Here is a 20837-nt window from a genome sequence, read left to right on the forward strand (position 1 = left end):
AAGCTGGGCGAAACTAATGGCCCCAAGAAATTAAAAAAAAAAATGCGGTGAATTTGAGCAATATTGGGATGAAAAGTTTGGATTTGGCTCTTATTAAATTGAAACGCTCAAGTTATGCGGCATTCTTATGAAAACTTCATTTCAATTTACTTTCAAGAATGGTGCGATTTGGCGGTAAAGGCATTAAACATATGCATGCAACAGGGCTTCAAGAACAGTAGTCGCCGAGCAGCGACACCGGCGGCTACTCGGCGATCCATCATGGTGTCTGTGGCCCATAGAGTTTCTTACAATATACATACTTACTAAGAAACCATATGCTGTGGCCGACATCACTGCGCGCAACCTCAAGCTTTACTGCTACACAAGTGGCTCGTATAAGGTAGCAATGAGCTGTGATGTTATAGCGACGTCATACTGCACATAAGCTGGCTATACCTGTACCGTGGTGAAACATGTTGTTAACTACGCAGTTATGGCGGTCAAGGTCAGCAGCTGGAAACATTTTTTTTTTCTCTCGGATTATCTTCTTCGGTGTCTGCCAGCGTGTCGTATCTTTCGCCTGGTGGGATTTTAACAATGCCCCTGTCGCGCTCGTCACCTCAACGCTGAGCCGCATCTTGCTTTGAGTCGGATGCGACTTAAAACATGTGCTTCGTACTCAACGGAGGAGAATAACAGAATAACAACGCCTTATCTTCACACAGTTACGGGCAAAATTTAAAGCTTTCGCAGCTCGATACTCGGACGTGCCAAACAAAAAACGACTTGCTGCACGCATGCCACTTTTTGGAGATTAACGAATATTTGGGGCGTTTTTTTTTTCGAAATGAGCCAGATCCACCTAACGCGAATTTGAGAAACAAGCGAAAGTTTGTTACGGGACCTAAATGCAACGCCGTCAAATCTATTATATGATATATTTTACATGTCAGCTATGGGAAGGTTATGGCCACAGGCAATTAAAAATTATGCCGTGACTTTGAGCAATATTGGGATGATAAGTTTGAATTTGGCTCATATTGAACTGAAATACTCAAGCTGATGTGGCATTCTTATTAAAACTTTATTTAAATTGACTTTCAAGCGTGGTGCGATTGAGTTTTGGTAGAAAAGACATTAAAATATGCAACAGCTAGGGCTTCAAGGCCACTAGAACTATATATGGAGAGCAGCTAGGTGAGTCCTCTTGGCACCATTAGCAGCCCTTTTCGATTTCTTTCCTAGGATCATTTTCTTGGGCACGCCTGAAGGCACTTACGAAGTAAGCAAGCTCTTCGTGGCTTTACCGTGAATTTCCAAAACGCTTCACAAGAAGGCTGCTCATATCTTCTTATTAACCTTAACGAAGTGGTTCGAACTCTAAGAGGGGAAGGGGGAATTTGCAGGGCTTGTAAGCGGCGGCTATTTATTAAGTACTAAAATGGTAAATATGGCAGTAAAAAAAAATAAATATAACCAGAGTTATTTCGTAGGGATGAGTGAGACGAAATGAAATCACCCGTCCTGTCTCTTCTTTTCCTTGTCCCGTCCGAATGCGCAGTTTTAAGTATGAATATGAACCAACTAGCCCAACAGCATGAAATCATTGTTTAACATCTCTGTTTCATTTCGTTCCCTTCTTGCGTTCACTTCGTCGTTGACATCTAGGGACAGATATTTCGCCGATATCGTAAGTGACGTCGGAATTCATAATAAGCCAGCTCCGAAAAGCAAAAAAAAAAAAAAAAAAAGACTGTCATGCCAAAATCAAACACCCATTGGGCAAATGAATTTGGCTCATTTTGATCCGTGAAACAGCAGGATCTGACTCATTTTCGGTACGAACTACGATCTGCGTACACGTTTTCAATGCGTTATCTCGACTATTTCCTTGCCACCCTTTTTTAGGAAAAGGTTGCTGATTTTTTCTTAATTGTCACTGCAGTTTTATTGGATTTAGTTTCGTTTTCTGGATCTGGCTCATTTCGAAAAAAAAAAAACAAAAAAAAAACGCCTCATTGAACCGCCTGGGTGGTCCTCCCCTGTGAGTAACATTTCTTTAGTACATCTCCTGAAATGTTTCGTGGTAACCGCATGCAGACCGAAAGTGCACCGCCGAGCCGTAACAGCGCCCTCTCGGCGCAGCGCTGGTGGTGTTTCCTCTGTATGTCCCGTTCGTTCGCGCTGTTGCACGTGCACTTGAAGGATGCTGGCTTCGAAGCCTCCAAGACCCCTTTTTGATTCAGGAGGAATTGAAGACAGTTTTGAGAACTGTCTTCAAGTTTCTGCCATTTGGTTTATTGCTGAACCGTTTGCCTTGTTTGAACAAGTTCATGCGGTGAAGTACCCCACCACTCGTTTCCCTGTTCGATTCACCGGCGCTGCAGACGAGTTCGCGGCGTTCTCGCTCCATAGAGAAAAATGCACCTGTAAAAATAGCTGTAAAAATAGAACAAATATGCGCGACGGTTTTCCAGCCAGGGAGGCGAACTGGAATGGAAGTGCGGCTGAATCGAATGCATTCTGTTATAAGATCAGAATGCCCATTTTGTCCCGACTTGAAGCCTCTCGGGCGTCGACTTCCCTGTCTTTGTGATTTTCATTTAAAGAGAACAAGTATTTCCCTGAAATACTCAGGTATCACCGTTCCCCCTATATCTAGGGAGCAAGATTTTGGCATGGAGCTCCCCCGACTGGAAGTTTTTTTGCTTAAAGGAGCCATGAAGAGAAAATACAGCTTCGCTTAATTTGAAAGAACTAGGATTCAGTATCGCACTCAGCTCCATTACAGACACAAAATATGTTTTTTTAACGAAAAAAGCAAGAAGTATTTAAAAACTTCCAAATTTTGCGCCACAGTGACATGTTATGAGCAAGAATGGCGTCATACGGGCCAACAATAAAACATAATTTTCAGTGCGTTAACTGCACGTTAGCATTCAAGTGATGCGGTCAAATGGAACTAGAGGCCCCATTACAGACGTCCAGTCATGTGTCGTCGCGACAGGTCAGTTAGGCGGCCGCCAATCGCACAAAGGTTCCGTGACGTCATAGAAAAGTTGCGGGAAATTGGCTAGGGGGTCGCGACCACGACCGGCTATATTCCGGTCGTGGTCGCGACTGCTTCACACGTTTTCTTTAATATCTCCGTTATTTGTTCGAAGACTGCGATGATATTGGTATCATTGTTATCGGGACTAAGCAGTCTTTCTAATAAACCCAACTTGTATTTTGTCTTCATGGCTCCTTTAAAATGTGGGCAACTGATTATGAGAGCTTGGAAATTGCAGTAAAATGATAGTACTCAGACAACTTGTCTCTCATCCCTTTGGGTGAGTTTCGTCAAGAAAAAGAGGGAAGTACAACTTTTGTGCTCAAATGCAGATATGAAAAAATTATAATCACATACAGTTCAAAAACGCCTTCACCACACACGCGCACGCATTGCTGTCGAACCTTAGTTACGATCGTCATGCTAAACCATAATGATGTTGGACGCTCTAGGCAATGTCGGAGTATCTAGGAGCCCAAGCAATCACCGGACATCCGTCGACCGTCCAGTGTACGTCCATTCCGGCTCAAGCGGACGTCCGTTTTAGCGCCGATGGACATACCATGTACGTCCGCGGGACGTTTGGATTTAACACTTCCGTACGTCCATTCGGACGTCCGAAATTGGATGTATTTTGGATGTTCAGTAAAAATTTACAGGATTACAAATGCTTTGTTAACGAGAAGGATGTGTTTCACCAACAAATACTACCCCGCAGAAGACCAACGCACCGCCGGGCAGACAAGCATCACGAACACGGCGGACTTGCTTCACACGTTTTGTTACGGTTCTCAATTCTTATATACCCCTCTCCAAAGAGCGTTGGAGTCGGTCATGTGCTTCAAAAAGTTAGAGAAATTAGGCTTGATTGTAGTAACATACGCATGAAACTTGCAATATGCTAATCAGGTTCGATGTAGAGAATCTTTTTAATTGAAAAGCAGAGTAGCTCTTCTGGTTTCGCTTTTATTTTCAATTTACTTCATTATTTCATGCTTCGTGGTAACTTTGTACGTCCACGGGTGGATGTCCTTCGGACATAGGGAAATATATATCCCTTGTACATTCGTTGCTGGATGCCCAGTGTACGTCCGCAAATGTACATCCAAACGTCGACGTACAGTGGCCGTCCAAACTCGGCGTTCGGCTGTTTTTCGGACGTTCCACGGACGTCCGTGGTTGCTTGCAAGCTGAGCTGTACATCATGTGACCACTCCGCGCGGTCAGTGACTCTGTCTGAGTGCTATGAGTGCATGAGAGTGAGTGTTCGGTGACGGGACCGCGGGTGGGGACATGTGTGGGATTGATTGGTTCATGTGGCCAATCAATGGCTCGTATTAATTATTTTGAAAGGGGTCTTCGCTCCTTATTTTTATTTTTACAGTTCCTTTAGGTAAATATGTGTATATATTTGCTGTGTTGCTGCCATTTATTTATGAATCTGCCTCACTTCTACGCCTGTACCATCGACCATCACCTGCTGTGGAATTTCTGTACTTGCTCCCCCCTTATGTAATACCCCGCAAGGGGCCCTTAAGGGTATAATAAATTATTATTATGATGATGATGATGATAATGTTGGGTTAACGCGTGTGCACTAACTCCTTCCTCCCCCCCTCCTTTTCCAGTCCAATGGTTAGTTGATTAATAGGGCAGACTTAGAAATGGCGAACCTTGTATTCCACCCCATTCATTTCTGGTGCAACAGCGAAAATTGGACGAGAACGGAGCGAAAACGACGATGTGGGCGCTGTCGTCTTCGCTTCGTCCTCGTCCAGCTAATCACGTACCATGATGTCACTACGCATTACCGCATCTCTCGCCGTCGATACCCTCCTGCCCACCCTGAGCTAACTAACCATCAGGAGCGCTTATGGCGACTCCTGCAGACGCACTCGTTGGCCTGCCGAGCACTACTTCATCGCATTCACCCCTTGCAATTCCCCTCGCTAAACTGTCGATTCTGTGGGGACCCAACCATGCTAGTCCACTCTATGTGGGCCTGTCCTCAAGACCCCTTTTCCTCCATAATTAATGAAGAGCAGTGGGAGGGAGCGCTGGGCAGCTCGGACCCAGAGGTCCAGGTACTTCTGGTCACCCGCGCTGACAACGTCGCCACCGGCCTCAAACCGACGGCCACACCACTCCCATAAACCCGCTTAAGCTCAATAAAGTGATTTCTCTCTCGCGCGCGTACCAGCTCGCCCAACCATACTCTTGATTCACCCTATTCAGATTCACTCCACCTTTTTGCGTTCCCGCATTACATCGAACGCATTACGCCATCTTAATTTTATTGAGAATTGAAGGAAAGGTGCAAACTGTCGCGTCACAACAGCTGTCGAAAATTAAAGGTGGAATGTTTTGCAGAGTATTACTTCTCAATAGGGAGGGCCCTTTAAGACGACACGCAGCATCCGTTGCGTTCACGGGTTACAATCGCTCCAGCCGGGGAGAGAAACATGCCATGGAAGGGGGACTGTGGCAAGTCGGCCCAGGCCATCACCCCCGAGATGAAAGACTGCTTTTCGCCCTGGTCACTTTTTGGTCGTTTTTTTCTTTCTTCCCGTTGGGTAGACGTACGCAAGCTCCTCAATCGCGGCCATGTGGCAGGAAACAGTGCGTGCGGTCAGTGTCAATTCCAGTATGACGCCACCGTGCCCCTTCTTCGCCACTGCGGTGGCGGTTGCTCTGAGGGCGCGGTCGGCCAGCAGTGCCGCTCCTCCTCCCCGTCACCGTACCAAAGAGATGAAAAGGCTGGCCGCTGCCTTTGTGGTCGTGAGCGCTTCCCTTGCAGCCTCGGCTGCGTGCCTCCCCCGCCTCCGACCCGCGGAATTTTCGGAATAGTAAATAAGCGATTCGGCGGAGGTTGTCTCCCTCTCTTTCCCCCATGACGCGCTGCGGTGCTTTCGCTTCCGCCGGCTAGCCACGAATGGCGCTGGCCGATTTCGTCTCCGGACAAGGGTAGCGCCCCGGGTTCTGCTTTTAATCAGTGATTGTTAGGGCTACGAGGCTGCAGCCTCGCTATGAGGCGTACCGTGGTGGAGGGATACGGATTAGTTTATACCACCCTAAGATCTTTAACGTGCGCCGAAATGTCCGTGCATGGGACTTTCAATTTGCCGCCTCCAGAACAAGACGCGAATCAAGTTAATTAAACCCCACTCTACGTGTATTTAGGCTCCACGGCGGTGTGCCCCATCCCCAGGCACTAAACATACGGCGGTTCTGATTGTTGGGTGCGTGGTAATTAACGAGTACAGAAAAGAAAGTTAATTAACCAAGAGCATCAGTGCTTGGATTGCGACTTCATCGTGTGCTACCTTTGTATATCGAGCACTTTTACAGCGAAAGCTTTCTTAGTGGGGCCGATAGCGTCCTGTCAAATAACTGAAGCCGCAACCCCATGCAGCGTATTTTCCGCGTTTTGACGCGTTGACGTCGCCCCGGGTTGACGCGCGTCGCTAAGTGCACGGAGTGCGCGACGCGCGAGCAGCGCCGATATCTGCTCGCCGGATATCGGCGTCGACGCAGCGCATCGAAAGCGGGCGGCAGCGTCCGGATTTCCTGTCCGTATCGTGGTTTGGGGTCATTCCTTTCATCAGAAAACAATCAATTTCTTTGTAACCTGCCGTAGTCGTCTGCCTGGAGACAAATGACAAGCTTCGGCTTTCATCAGGGAGATCGGGGATTTGCGATACCTTTTTGTGAGTTAAATGAGGGAGCTCTGGCTACATCGCTTGTAGTGTTAGCATGATGAGGCTTGTCTGCAAGATCGGCACGTGACGAGCAAGTGTTATCAACGCCAGTATTCCAGCGGCGGAGACCGGGGATGTGTGATAGCTTTTCTTTACTCAAATAAGGGAGGTTTGGTTACATCGCCTGTAGTACTAGCATAATTGGCCTCGCCTCGGAGATGGGTGCGTAAAAAACAAGCGTTATCACTGCCCAAATTTCTCAAGTCTATGGTTCGAATCTTGGCAAAACATGGCTGTTTTTTTTTCTTTTGTAGTGAGGGTTTGATCACTTTTTTTTTTTTTCGCTGAATTTTGTTTTACTTACGCTTTGAATTCACGAAGCAGACGTCCGTACATAACATCGAGTAGTTCACACCAAGTTGCGAGGGAATAAACTGTTCGAAGTGCGTACTTGTTTATCAAGCTCGCTTTGTTCATATTTTACTGTGATAACTTGACATACATTTTTGCAGCATGTCAAAATTGGCCCGGAAGCATTCGTAGTATGAATAAAGTAAGGCAAGTGTGTTTTTATGGCAAATCTAAGCTCCTGATTACTGCAGTTAAACAATCGGAAATAACTGCTTATGAATGATCAACATAACTTGGAAAGGATGGAAGAATTCATACGAACGTGTCCACTGTCCACCAACGCACGTCGACGGAGCGGCTGACGCGTGACTTCGGCGGTCTCATGCGGCTACTGGCCCTATCCTGCGTGTCCGCGTGGCGCCGCCGAATGACGCCGACGCTCGGGCGACACGTGATTTCGCATCCATGGGGTTAGTGCATTTCCCCTTAGACCGGTTGCTCGGCCGAAAATATCCGAGAAGATCTCTGAGCACACGGCGCCTGCGTGAAACCGGGCTTCCATTGTGTCAAAATAGTTACTTGTAAATCGCGAAAAAGGAACGGTTCTAGATAAGACAATGCATGCATCGATAATGAAGGAGGAGTGCAATAGTACAGTCGAACACGGATATATCGAACACGGGTATATCGAATTATTGTCTATATCGAACTCATAAATTATCCCCTTGAAAATTATGTGTAAAAGTATAGGAATTCGTACGTTTATATCGAACCGTATTTTCCCCTACATTGGGTATATCGAACGCCGCGCGAGCTGGAAGGTGGTCTTCGGCGGTCGCTGCACCCCCGATTAAGGTCGAGGAGGATGTGGAGCATGCGCGGGCATGCGCGGGCATGGCGAAGATTGGTTCGCGGAACTAATCCCCTCTACCGGAACGAATTTGCACTTGCCCAGTCGGGCCCCGCTACAGGCCGCCGTAGCGTTAGCGGACGGAGCCCGGTATGCTAAATCTCTCTAGGCACACAAGCCCGAACGCTGGGAAAATGTGGCTGTGCGAGGTAGGGATGCCCCGACTGGGGCCATACATATGATGACAGGCGCTTGGAGCGGCATGAAGAAGGAGACCGTGGCCAACTGCTTCCAGAAAGCAGGCTTTGTGACGGCCGAACTTCCCGAAGCTTGCGAAGACGGCGACGACGACGACGAGTGCATGGGCGACAAGTTTCGTGAGTTGTCGTCCCTTTTCCCGGCAGCTGTTCCAGCGCTGTCTGCCGACGACTTGGTGAACGCTGACACCAATGTTCAGGCTGTTGCGAGCCTCGGTGACGAGGATATCATAGCTGCGGTCGCAGGAGCCCAAGCCGATAGCTCGAGTGGCGAAGATCGTCCGGACGAGGAGGCGGCTACACGATCGTACTCCGCGGGTGAAGTGGCCGCTCCGTTCAGCTTGATTCGCCGTTGTTGCGACGACATGGAAGGAACTGGGCTGTCGCACCTGGACAGGCTCGTCGAGACCAGCGTCTTTAATTTTCATTTCCAGAACGAAGAAGCAGGACAAGATCATGCGATTTTTTTTCACGGAAATAAAGCGTCCTGTTGCGTCGTGAGTGCGGAATTAGTTGTCATTCATGAATGCGCCGATCGGTAAGTGATCGTCCGCCATAGGTGAGGTCTCAGAGCCCATATTTTTTATATCGAATTTTTCATATATCGAACTATTTAGCGATCCCCTTGGAGTTCGATATATCCGTGTTCGACTGTATACCTTTATTTCATTAATCGTTCGGAGATGCGTTTACTTAGTGCGCGAAAAATCGTCGCATGGGTTCGTTCCTCGTTTGCGATTTTGTCTTTGGAAGTTTGACGGTCGATTGGATGCACTTCTAGCTTTCGCGCTTCTCTCAACTCTCTTTAGGAAGGGATGGTAAATTTTTAGCTTATTTGGAAAAGCTACAGGACGTTTACGGTTTCACCCGTGGATAGGTAATATCTTTTATGCTGCGGCGCGCGAGTTTTGATGCGCTGCACTGAAACATTTTATCAGTCCGTTTCTCTCAAACCCGTTTCACGGTGATGTTACTGCACTGTTTTTCATTTTATCGTTACTGGGGTCAGTTGTCAGAATGCAAAGCAGTGTAAGGGTTCTAGTTTCTACCTTCCTCCAATGCTTCCACGATTTCCACCGGCATACTTTTGTCAACCTTGCGATCTATTCTAGGTTTCTTTAAAATGTGGGATAAAAGATCCCAGGAAGGGATGAGAGAGATAAAGAATTAGTGCGGCCGCAGGGAATTGTTGAAATTTAGAAAGCAGTATTCACGCGTGTTTTGCGCACGTGTAACTTCCTTGCACGGCTTTGGTGTCGCGCGGGAAAGCTGTAATACTGGTGCGCGTGTTTGTGTTGTGCCGAGAAGCCGGGAGGATGCGCGTGCTTTGCGGCAAAGCAAACTTGTTATGCAGCGCCAACCTGGAAAAACAATGCAAAAAAGAGAGAATGCGGGGCAAGCGGGGCGTCGGGGACAATCACCTCCGTGGTTGCAAAAATCAAAGAAATAAGGAAGGAAAGAAAAAAATAGGGGGATGTGGGGCAATATACGAGGATGGCGTATTTGCCAGTATCGGTCTACGGGGAAAAAAAAATTCCGAATGTCTGAAGCTGCACAAGTTATTCATCTACCTGCTTGCCGAGACTTCAGTTAGTGTAAAGTATAAGCACCACTGGCATGATATATAGGAGCTGTTGTATAATAGCAAAGTTGCTCTTAGATTTGGTGGCTGTGGTTTGGTTAAAGTGAACTAGATGAATTCCTGAAAATATTAGCTCAAGAAGTTCATATAAATAGCTTCCTCCTGTGCATAAAACTTGCATGTTACTTGGTAGACTCTGCTGGGAGTTTTCTCACCTTATTATTCGACCCTAAAGGAAGCAGCGTGCAGTCAAATTTAAATCTCGTCGGAGAAATGACATAGCTAGTGGCTGAAAATGATGCCTTTGCCTAAAACTTCGCAATGAAAACATTTGTCTACAGCATAAAGCAGCCTATCTGGCAAGCTGCTTCGCTGGCCAGCATGTCAAATAGACATGTTGTATAGCGCTTCAGCTGCACTGGATGGCTTAGTGTCCTGGGCAGAACCTTGTGGCTTCGACGGAAAACGAAAGGACTTTAATATGATATCGCCTGAACGGTCCAAGCAGCAGCTATAGCTTGCCCGTAGTAAGTGGGTCAAAAAGGTTATGATGGAAAATATATATATATATAGGCAAAACCAAACTTGCTGTCAAATAGGGCCTCAAAGCTTTATTTTCTGAGGCAATTTCAAACACAGAATTATCATTTGGATGTTGTTTGGTAGGTAAACTGGAAGAGGGGGACATGTGTTGTGGGTGATCATTTGTTGTCTGCCCCCTCCCCACAAGTGCAACAGTTAACGTGTGGAAAAGAAAATCTGTGCTTCGCCTCAGTGTTGGCTTTGATGGGCTCTTGAGAGTTTTCAAAGAACCCTTTGTGTGTGTGTGTGCACTATAGCTTCTAAGTGAGGGGTGCTCTTCCCTTGGGCAGAATTGCCTGGCGCGGGCCCTGTACGACAACATAGCGGAGTCGCCGGAGGAGCTGGCCTTCCGCAAGAATGACGTGCTCACGGTGCTGGAGCAGAACCCCGGTGACCTGGAAGGCTGGTGGCTGTGCGCACTGCGTGGCCGCCAGGGGCTGGCGCCGGGAAACAGGCTGCGCCTCATGCCCGGCATGTACGACCCCACGGGCCTGGGCTACGCGGCACCCACTGGCTCCCCGTCCGACCTCGCAGCCGCCGTGCCTCCCCCGCCTCCCGGCACCTACCCGGGGCCCGGCCAGAGGCATGCGCGCCGCTGCTCCTGGCGAGTGGACCCAAACAAGGTGTGCACACACGCTCCAGGCGCCTGGCCACTTTCGCTGCTGCTGGAACCCCTAGTGGTTGCACCAAGCAACTTTGTCGATTGTGTACAGCTAGGTGGAGAAAAACTTTAAGCTTTTCCAAATAACAAGGGAATCTCATGTGCCGTTATGACGTGGTATCTGAAACTGCAATTGTCCATGTACAAAACAATTCCTGCCACAACAGCAACAAGTAGGACACGCAGTAGTGTTGCCATATGTGCAGGAAATGTGAGCAATTAAGGCACTTCTGGAACATGTTGCCTCGGTGCATTGTTGTAACTTCGCATATGTTTGATCAACCTTGACTATAGATCACAAAATTCAGTCTCATTATCTGAAAACTGAGTTTCAAAAAAACGCACAAAAAAAAGTTAATGTGTGCAAGTTGAGTTCGTTGCATGGCACAGTTTGATTCAGGTGGTTGCAAATCGTCTCATTTGAATGGCACCTCAGATTGGTGCATGCGTGCTAATTTTTAGGGCTGCCCATTTTTCCGTTTCATTTGCAGTTTGTAATTTCTTGCCTGCCCCCTCGACTCTATTAATAATTTTTTTTCCTGCAGGTTGTTACACCTAGCAAAGTTGGAGATGTGTACCTGTATGATGTGCCAGTTGGTGCCAAGGTGACTGAAGAATATGATACCCCAGCTCATTCCACTCTTCCAAGGCCAGCAGGCCATGTTCACATAGACAGCGTAGTTCCAGGTAAGCGAAAAAATATGCCAAGTGCTCTTGCAACAGCTTGCATTTTCATTCGTCGGCTTTAATAACTTGTCAATCCCACGATGAAACTGTAAACCTTCTAGGCATTTAGTGCCTGTCGTTTTACAATTGATGATGCTACTACAAGTGAAGGGAGTGCGGGTGTTGTGCGCGGCAGCCAATTTTCTGATTGGAGGCAAAAAAACAAAACTGTTGGATTTTTTTTTTTGCTCTTTGATGTTCACGATATTATGTTTCTTTAAATATATATTTTTTTCACTGCTTTTCAGCACCTCAGGAAGGAAGGAAGCCCATCCGACCGGCGCCCAACATGGCATACGATGAACCACGTCCTTCCAGCTTGTCATACGACTTGCCTCGGTCTTCCCTAAGCACCCGCTTAGAACTTCCTGCATCCAATGCTGCTGGTAAGGACTGTTTCTTTGTGGCTGTGGCCAGTGCCGCACCCCCCGAAATGTTTGGGTGACCTTCAGGTGCATTGCGGCCACCCTTTACCAAACTCCTGAAAAAGTAACCCAGTAAATGTTCCTTTAACCTTAAGTGTCCAGGAAAGAACTAACTCAATAACTGCTTTATGGAGGGTTCGAAAACTGAAACTGCTGTTCTGGCCACATCCCTGGGAGTAACCAAATGTGTAAACTAGCCTTTTGTGCAATTTTGGAGTGTTTGTACTGCACGTAGTATTTTAAGTCTTGTCAGAATGTTTCTTTCGTATATGACTACAGGTAGCCGTGGGCACTAGAATATGAAATGAAGGGTGTACACCACATCCTGCATGGCCTCGTATTGTCTGTGCATGCCCAAGCTATGCCCGTGAGGCTGCTGAGCTGATCAAATTATCAGTTGAACTTGCCGCATGGTGTGCAAGGTCTAGTACTCTGTACTACCTGTTGTGACTGCTTTGTGTGACAATTCAGCCATCGTACCAGCCAATGACTGAGTTGAAAGGCTAAATGCACTGGAGTTCAGCAGCCACTTACTTTACTCGAATGGCATAGTGTTATTCTAGGTTAAGCTAGCATAAAAGCACATTGTAATGACTCATGTAGTGATCGTAACATGTGATGACAGCTAAACTACTTACGTACTCAATTTTAATGTTTTACAGTTAGTGCGTAGCATTTATGGATGATAGCATGCCAGAACGCTCTGTTCATGATTCCACTTTTTTATTTATCTTTGCTGGGAAATCAGGGAAAAATTACAAAAAATAGTTTGTGTGTCGGCAATTTTGTTGCTGAATACACTCTGAGGTCTAGATAGGATTGTAATTGAATGAATGCACTAACCTGGCTGTACCATGTTAAGGGAACCTGTGTTTATGACCTTGTGACAACATCACGTTTAGACTTAGCTGAAGTTGAGACTTGCTCCCTGCTTTTATTTCATGTTCTCTGTGTGTGTGCCACAGTGCTAACATTTCGCCTAGCCTTCAGTGGGCTGAGCAGTTCAGGCCAGCATGCAAATTTGAACGTAAGTGTTATTGTGCCCTATATGTAGTGGAAGGCACCAACAGGTTTCTGGAGCTGCATAGCAACCCATGAATGACTAACTCAAGCTTGCAACAATGTTTAGTCATCAGCAGGCTGGTACTGAGGCCTGTTATAGCAATATGTGTTTTGGACAAGGAAAAATCTTGTCACTTCTCTTTATTGCCGCTGCCACTATTTGCCTTTCAACTTTGGCTCGATTGATTATAATAAATTTTTATTTGTTGTGCTTGAATGGGCTTTTTTTTGTTAGAATTGCTGTAAATAGGGTGCTCCCAGAAGAGAAAGTGTTGTGGTAGCAATCTCTCTTTCTCTCTTTTTTCTTTTACTGGGGGTTCATTGTGGGAAAATACCGCTCAGATTGTCCAACCTGCAGCAGCACTCCCACACTATACCACATCACCTGGGAGCGCAGCAGCAATTGGCGTGCAGACACAATGCCAGAGAAAAAACTTGATTCGTGGGAGGCAGACCTGGCCAGCTCGAGCCTGGAAGACCAGATCCATCTGGTCAACCTGGCCCGGGAGAAGGCCAGACTCAGTGGTGTCCAGGTCTAGGGATCCCACCCATCAGAGACACCAAAAAGTCCTGTGTTTCAATAAAAGTTTATGCATTCATTCCTTGTGTGATGCAGAGTCATACGACGTGCCTCGGGCCAAGGCTGACTTGGACGCATCGAACTGTGAGACTGTGGGCACCTACGATACGCCTCCACCTGCCCGGGGAGTGGCCAAGGGGGCTGCCAGCTCTGTCTACGATGTGCCGCTCGACAGCGGAGCACCCCGCTGTGTGCTGGCGGCCAGCTACGATGTACCCACCTCTGGTCGGTCGAGCGGCGTCTCTCTGCTCTCAACGAGTTCTTCCTCGGCCGGAGTCTCCCCGGCAAGCAGTCAGTCGAGTTTGAACACATCGCTGTCCTTGTCCAGTCTCTGTGGTACGTCCCCTTGCCCATTGTGGTGTGCCTCGAGCTGCCTTTGTAGAGCTGCATGTTGTGCAGTGTGGAGGCCCCACGTGCAAGCCACTGCATGCCATGGGAAACTGCTTGCCACCTAGTTGCCGCTCGGAGCATTTCCGGGGGCCGTTTGGTTTGCGCAACTTTGGAACACCTAGGCAGTGTGTGCATGTGCCGATTTCCAGTAGGGCGCCTGCATTTGGTGAGCGCTTTGCGAAAAGGCTGATGACATGCTGTATGTAGAACGCAGAAATTTGTAATGAAGCTATGGCATTGATGGTGCATTTTACGTTACAGTAAATACGAATAATAGACTGCAGTCATTTTTGGAAAGGATCCCCTCGAATCTGTAGCCAAACTGCTAAGAATTTGGTTATGTTGGATTATGCCGTACCGCTATTTCTCGCATAGTTTTGCTCCCTCCTTGGCAGGCACGCTTTAACCAGGCTCTACTGTATTGGACTCCGCCGTGTATCATTTTAGCTGGTAGCACCATTCAACCACCATGCACCCACAAGGGGCTTTAAGGACCCCATATGCAATAGCATGTATAGGTGCTGCAAATAGCAACTTTGGACCAGTGGTCCTCGCATGGAGGTCAGCAGACTGTTTGGTGTCCACAAATGCATTTCTACTCCCCACCCCAGAGCTCCCTCATTCTTATTAAGGAGGGATGTGACAAGTAAAACTGGGAGACGGAACCTTGAAGCGCTAGGACACAAGGGACAAGCGTCATGTCATACCAACAGGCCCAAAGCAGCACCCTCGTGAACAAGTAAAACTATTTTTGTTATTTTTGGACCAAATCTGATCAAGTTTAGGAGCATTCACGTAGTTAACTATGCTAATAACAAAACTGGAATCAGCTTTGAGATTTGTATACTTTTTGAGTTACACGAATAATTACCTTCACAAAGTCGCCCCAAAATTAATTAACCAATTAGGCAAGAACTCACTGAGATTGTTATGTCAGCGGGATCAGGAAGGTCTATTTTGTGCCGAAAAGCTATTAAATTATCGCTTTATTTCCTCGGGTATCCCCAAAAACAGAGAAGTATCACTTTTGTTGTGACATGATACTATTTCTGGTTTTGAAAGGAAGGTGCAACTTTTATTGTTATTTTTTAAATCTAAATTAAATGACATAATACAATAATCTAATAGCTTTTTGGCACAGAATAGACCTTCCTGATCACACTGACATAAAAATCTTGCGGAGGTCTTGCCTAATTCGTTAATTATACTTAATGCAAGTTTAAGCTAATTACTCTTGTAACTCAAAAAGCATAGAAAATATCGTGCGACAGAATTCTCTTTTGTTGTTAGGATGGTTAGTTTCATAAATACTCGTAATTTGATTAGATTTGGTCCGAAACAAAAAAGCCGTTTTACTTGCCACGTCCCGTCTTAAGCAAGGCCTCCTCCTCAAAAGGTTTGCTTTGTAGCGGAATGTGCACATTTTTTTGGTTTCCTTATATGTCGTCTTTTCCTGCATGGTGGGTGAAAGTTATCCGGATAAGCCAAACAGGTATACTAAATTTCCATGAACATTTCCACGCCCTAACCTCAAACTGCAGTTGGTGCATTGTTGTGTTACACAGGACATTGCAAAGGAATTTTTGGGGAAACAAAAAAATATTGGAGCAAAATAATAAAAAAGGTCTGCAAATGACAAGCTTGGTGTGTGCAACAATTAATTTGACAGTATTTCATGAATCGTGTCCCCATTTATAGGGTCTTACGTTGCTTTGGCCAGTTCACTCAAAGACGCTATAGCATGTCTGTGGTTGAGAACCAATCAAGACAATATGGGATGTTTGCCCAGCCCTTCATTCCTATTTGCCTCACGTAGTGCCTTTACATTGGTGCACCTGAACCTTGTAAAAGGCAGTCAGAATTGCTTGCAGAACCAAACATTTGTCACTCCCAATGTCCTTGAATGGCTGCTATGTGCTCTTTGAGGTATGAGTGGGGCGGACACATTGTTGGCGCAGACAGCTGTGGCTGAGTGGTTGATATGCCGAGCCTTGATGTTGCTTGAGGGTAGTCATAATTCGATGCCACCAGCGTGCTGCCATGTTTCATTTAGGGGCTGGGTTTGAAAGTGAAGAAATTTTACTTGCATATCAAACATCCCAGTAGGTTTTGTTTTTTTTGGGCCTTGCTTTCTAAGAATAGCATATTGCAGAGAATCCCCTGTGGTCACGTACGTTTTGTGATAATATTTGGAAACAAGAAATGTTCATGAAAATTTGACACGTTTCATTACTAAAGCAGTGCAGACTGACAGGTTGTGGCAGGGGTAGACCACAGGCAGTACTCTCACAACTGAATTTTAAAGGGAGATGCTCACTGAAGTACAGAAACATCACACAAACGCAATAGTCTACACCTGCTAATAAGTACTTATAATAAAAACTGAGGATGCTGAACAAACCAGCACAATCGTTTCGCCTTCATTTGGGTGATATAGCCTATTGCACTGCACCTGCTTGGCATTTTTGTACTTGAGAGTGTGTTTCCCCTGAGTAAGTTCCAGTGTAGCGCCTGTATCTCTTTTTTCCCCCCCAACATGCCTGTTTGCGTTACTTCAATAATGAAGGTCTGCCAACTTTTCCTACTGTCTTCCTTAGTGATTTTATAAAATGTGCTTATAATTATATTGCGAAAACATTATGAAAGCGCTGTTTGAAATTCAGCAAGGAGCATTGCTTTTGTAAGCACCTCTGTAAAATTTTGGTCACTTGGCACATCTGGTGAAAATGGTGAACAGTGGTGAAAATGGATGTTTTTTCTAGCTGGATTATTGAACCGGAAATTTCCTCTATTCTAGCTAGAAATAGGCAGAATTTCAAGCCAGAAACTCCGTTTCTAGTTCATTTCTAGCTGGATTGAGATTTACTTCAGCTAGCATTTGTCAGTCCAGCTAGAAGAAAAAACCCCGCAAGCTGGAAATAATCGTCTCTAGCTAGACTAAGAATTTTTTTAGATAGAAACTGTCGATTCCAGCTAGAATCTAATAATCGTGTAAGAAATGAAGCCGGAAATTACGATTTCTTGCTAGAAATGCTCTTTCCATTTTCAGAAGGGGGGGGGGGGGGGGGGGGCGGTTGTTGTTGAATATCAGGGAAGCAGTTTGTCAGTTACAGCCTGTACATCTCCCAGCTTGGTAGCTAGTCTTTTTTTCCTGTGGCATGCATGCGGCTGCCGTGCCTGCTGCTTTCCACCCTGTTGTCTGGTGTGGCCAGTGCTCTGTGTGTGCCTGTCTCCTGTAGGCATTGCCTGAGGCCAACATATAGCTCTAATGTTTGCATTTACTTCTGACCATTGACAGTAACAGAGGGGCAAGGCAAAAAAAAAAAAAAGTACTGGAGCCATTTATTATGCAGATGGAAAGTAAAACAATAGGAAACTGGGCTGTTGCCATAGTGTATGTTTTTTTGTTTTAGATGTGTTTTTGTTTTGCATTGTGTGTTGCTGTGACCTTGCAGTATTAGAAGCAGCAGCAAGGGGTAGTTTTTTCTTGGTCGTGTGCGAGCTTTTAATGTGTGCCTTAGGCAACTTTGTGTTTGTTAGTTTTGAGCATGCATTTATTGAGACAGGTCATTCACTTGCAAATATTAGTTGCCATTTTGCCTAATAATTCTGATTTTAAAGACACTCGTCCATTCCACTTGTTGACCTTTCACAATAAAACATTGCACTAAGTAGCAATTTTAATGTACAAGAAGTCGAACACCAGAGCAATGCGGTTTCCTCAAACCACAGTAAAAGATGCCGTTTTCAAAGAACCTTTAAAATATTTTCAGCACTGGGAGTTGTTGCGATTGGCTTTCTGAATTGCAATTTGAAGATCTGTTCATTCTTAGTTGCTGAAAAAATTTCAAAAGCTGTCACTTGTCTAATATTTGTTTGACCAATTCGTTTCGTGGTTTCTATAAATTTGGTCCTACGAAAAATATAGAAGGATTGTAGAAGGAATATAGAAGGAATATAGAAGGAATATAGAAGTAATGTAGAAGGGATATAGAAGGATTGTCAGGAACAGATTTTCATTCACAACCTTAATTTTTTTGAGATCCAAATTAAATAGGTTTTACACATTAGCAGTCCCAGCCGAAAAAAACCATTGGAGGTCCAATTAGACCTCCAATGCTTTTTTTCGGCTGGTATACCCGTGTGTGCTTTGTTCATTTTGAGGTGTTTCTGAATCCATGTATTCAAAATTGAAAGCCCAGTGTGAATATTACTACGAAGCAGTATACCTCTAACCAGCCAAGAAAATTTTCGTGTCCGCGTCAGCAGAAAACTACGCAGACAAACATCTCAGGCTACTACGGGATACTGGCTACACCCTGGCTACACAAACTGCTGGCACCGCCAGGTATCGAAACTGAGCCTACATAGAGAAGAGGAGTGAGAGCCCATCGTCTTGCCGACTAAGCTACGCCCACACGTGGAGATGGGGGAGACAAACGGTAGTTTGGATTCAGTGTCTGGGGAGGAGGAGGGCGCTCTTTGGTGATGACGCATGAAACAAAAGTGAGGGGGAAGTGAGTGAAAGGACACCAAAGACGCATGTGTCGCCTATTCCTCACCCTTCGAAAGATGCTAAAAGTGGCTGCCAAACGGCGCGTTCCAAACTGTGCAGTAAGGCGCCGGCATGTGCGACACGAAAGCATGCAAAAAAAGAATGGAACTCCTGCTTGGCTGTTCCAAGCAGGGGGCAAGCAAGCACTGTGACGGCAGGAAATTGGAATTGCATTGGACAGACCTCCGTTCAAGTCATCAAGAGAGGAGTGAAACAGGGAGGCGAAGAGCGTGATGGGTGGTAGCAGCGAGCGGATGCCACATGTGTGAACTTAAAGGGGCCCTGAAAGGCGTTTTGAGCACATTTAATTGACTAGCGCAATCGTTAGATTGGGTCGTCAACATCATCTGTGCCAAGTATTACTCTTTTACGCGCAGCGGAAAGCTCACACTTTTGTTGTAAAGTTTGTCGCTTTTTTCTCACCCTTTCCTTCGTGTTTTTGGACGCCGCCATCTTCACATGTCTACATCATCGATTCCCAGATGTTCGTCATGAGCTAGACATCCTGCTATTGGGCGGCTTTTTCACGCACTTCCGGCAAAGAGATGAGTCGTCTGCTCAGCGTCGGCTCGCCGGCTGATCTGCCAGCGGAGTGCCGGAGTGCTTTGACATTTTACGACAAACGAAACAAGTGTAAACAAACGCTTAACCGTTTGTATGAATGCAACAGGGCCATAACACGACATGAATATTCTCTTACTTGAGTACGTTCCATAAAGAAAGCGTTGAAGCCCCGTGGCACTTCTTTCTTGCAATCGCAGATAACGCCCTGAGCCGAATGCCCGGGTTTGACGCATACATTTTATTCAACTTCCAAACAATCCAGAGATGCGTTTCGAACGAACACAACGTCACCACATGCGTTGCAAGTCCGAACCGCGATTGACAGACGATGGGTTGCCTCCTCCTGCCCCTCGTAAATTCGGCACTCACCTCGCGCGCGGTTTGCGGGGACGAACAGCAAGTCACTTAACTCTGGCGCACAAGCCGAGATGGCTTTTAGCCACGCACACTGCACATACCCCATGCGAGGTTGAGTCGTACGCCGCTTGAGAAAGATAATCCAGACCTTGGGAAGCACTATCCACCCGCAGAAGCACAACGTCGCATTTCATCGCGAAACAAAGGCGTCCACAACACACACACACCATCGCCTCCTGTAATGCCAAACGCATCTCGCACTTCCAAATGGGAGTGAGTAGTATGCCTGCAGTGCCCATATGCCGCGAGGTGGGGCCCCAAGCTGAACCGGGATCACGCAACCGTAACTGACTTCTAGAGCGGTTTGTGCCTTGTTTCTAGGGCAACCGATGTTTGATATTGTCAAAGAAATGGTGCTCGCTCCAGCGCTAGAAAGCTCAGAGCCGCGGAGGAGCATGTTTTGCCAACGTTGCCGCTCTCCACCACGCGTCGCCCCAAGCTGAACTGGCGTTTTGTGCACGGGTTCTGTATCGGTTTAAAATGTCTTTTTCACATGCCGCCGGCAGGAATTACCACCGCCACAAAATAAGACCCGGCACCAGCGGGGCCACATCTGATAGGGCGCTTTTTGGATAAACAGTGCGCTGTGCATCCAAGGGAGCGAGCGCAGGATCCCCCCTGTGCGGCTGCGAGTTCGCCGCCGATAAAGAGTTGCGTGCCGCCAATAGCAAAGTTCTGCAGCAACGTACACCGCGAAAGGGCAAGGCCAGGCCGCCGCACACATGCGGCCAGATTTTTCGTTCGCTTTTCCAGCCTTGAGCGGAGAGCGGGATTCATGGTGTCAACAAAGCTTGCCCGTAGCAGACGGCTGTGTGAGCAGCGCAATAGCGGAAGTACATCACCGCCGAGGAGCGCAGCATCATGGGAGGGAAGGCTCGCTCGCCGTCAACAGCGGAGAGTAAGTTGAAAGGAGGAGGAAACGCGGCGCGACGATAAATTGCGGTTTTTGATTTACGATTTCTCAGCTAATACTCATCGCTTCAACAAAATTCTTGCGGGCGGAGATTGCTAATACATTGCTTTATTTGGTTACATGCACATCCACGCATCGGCGGAAGGTATTTCAGGACCCCTTTAAAGGAGTACTGACACGAAAATTTTAG

At 46.6% G+C, this 20837-nt stretch overlaps 1 protein-coding gene across 3 annotated transcripts in view; it reads left to right on the forward strand.

Moving 5' to 3' along the window:
- P130cas (Serine_rich_CAS and FAT-like_CAS_C domain-containing protein p130CAS) overlaps window positions 1–20837 on the forward strand; it is a 79140-nt gene that overhangs the window by 40176 nt on the left and 18127 nt on the right. For 2 of the 3 annotated variants that reach the window (XM_077686466.1, XM_077686468.1), the window contains 4 exons: window positions 10645–10977; window positions 11561–11702; window positions 11990–12127; window positions 13845–14144. In XM_077686466.1, the coding sequence (XP_077542592.1) occupies window positions 10645–10977; window positions 11561–11702; window positions 11990–12127; window positions 13845–14144 (913 nt within the window). The remainder of the gene's footprint in view (window positions 1–10644; window positions 10978–11560; window positions 11703–11989; window positions 12128–13844; window positions 14145–20837) is intronic. The other variant, XM_077686467.1, reaches the window with a different exon arrangement.

Source organism: Haemaphysalis longicornis, unplaced genomic scaffold (genome assembly GCF_048455015.1).
Source record: "Haemaphysalis longicornis isolate Haplotype H1 unplaced genomic scaffold, Haemaphysalis longicornis Haplotype H1 scaffold_1, whole genome shotgun sequence".
NCBI lineage: Eukaryota > Metazoa > Arthropoda > Arachnida > Ixodida > Ixodidae > Haemaphysalis > Haemaphysalis longicornis.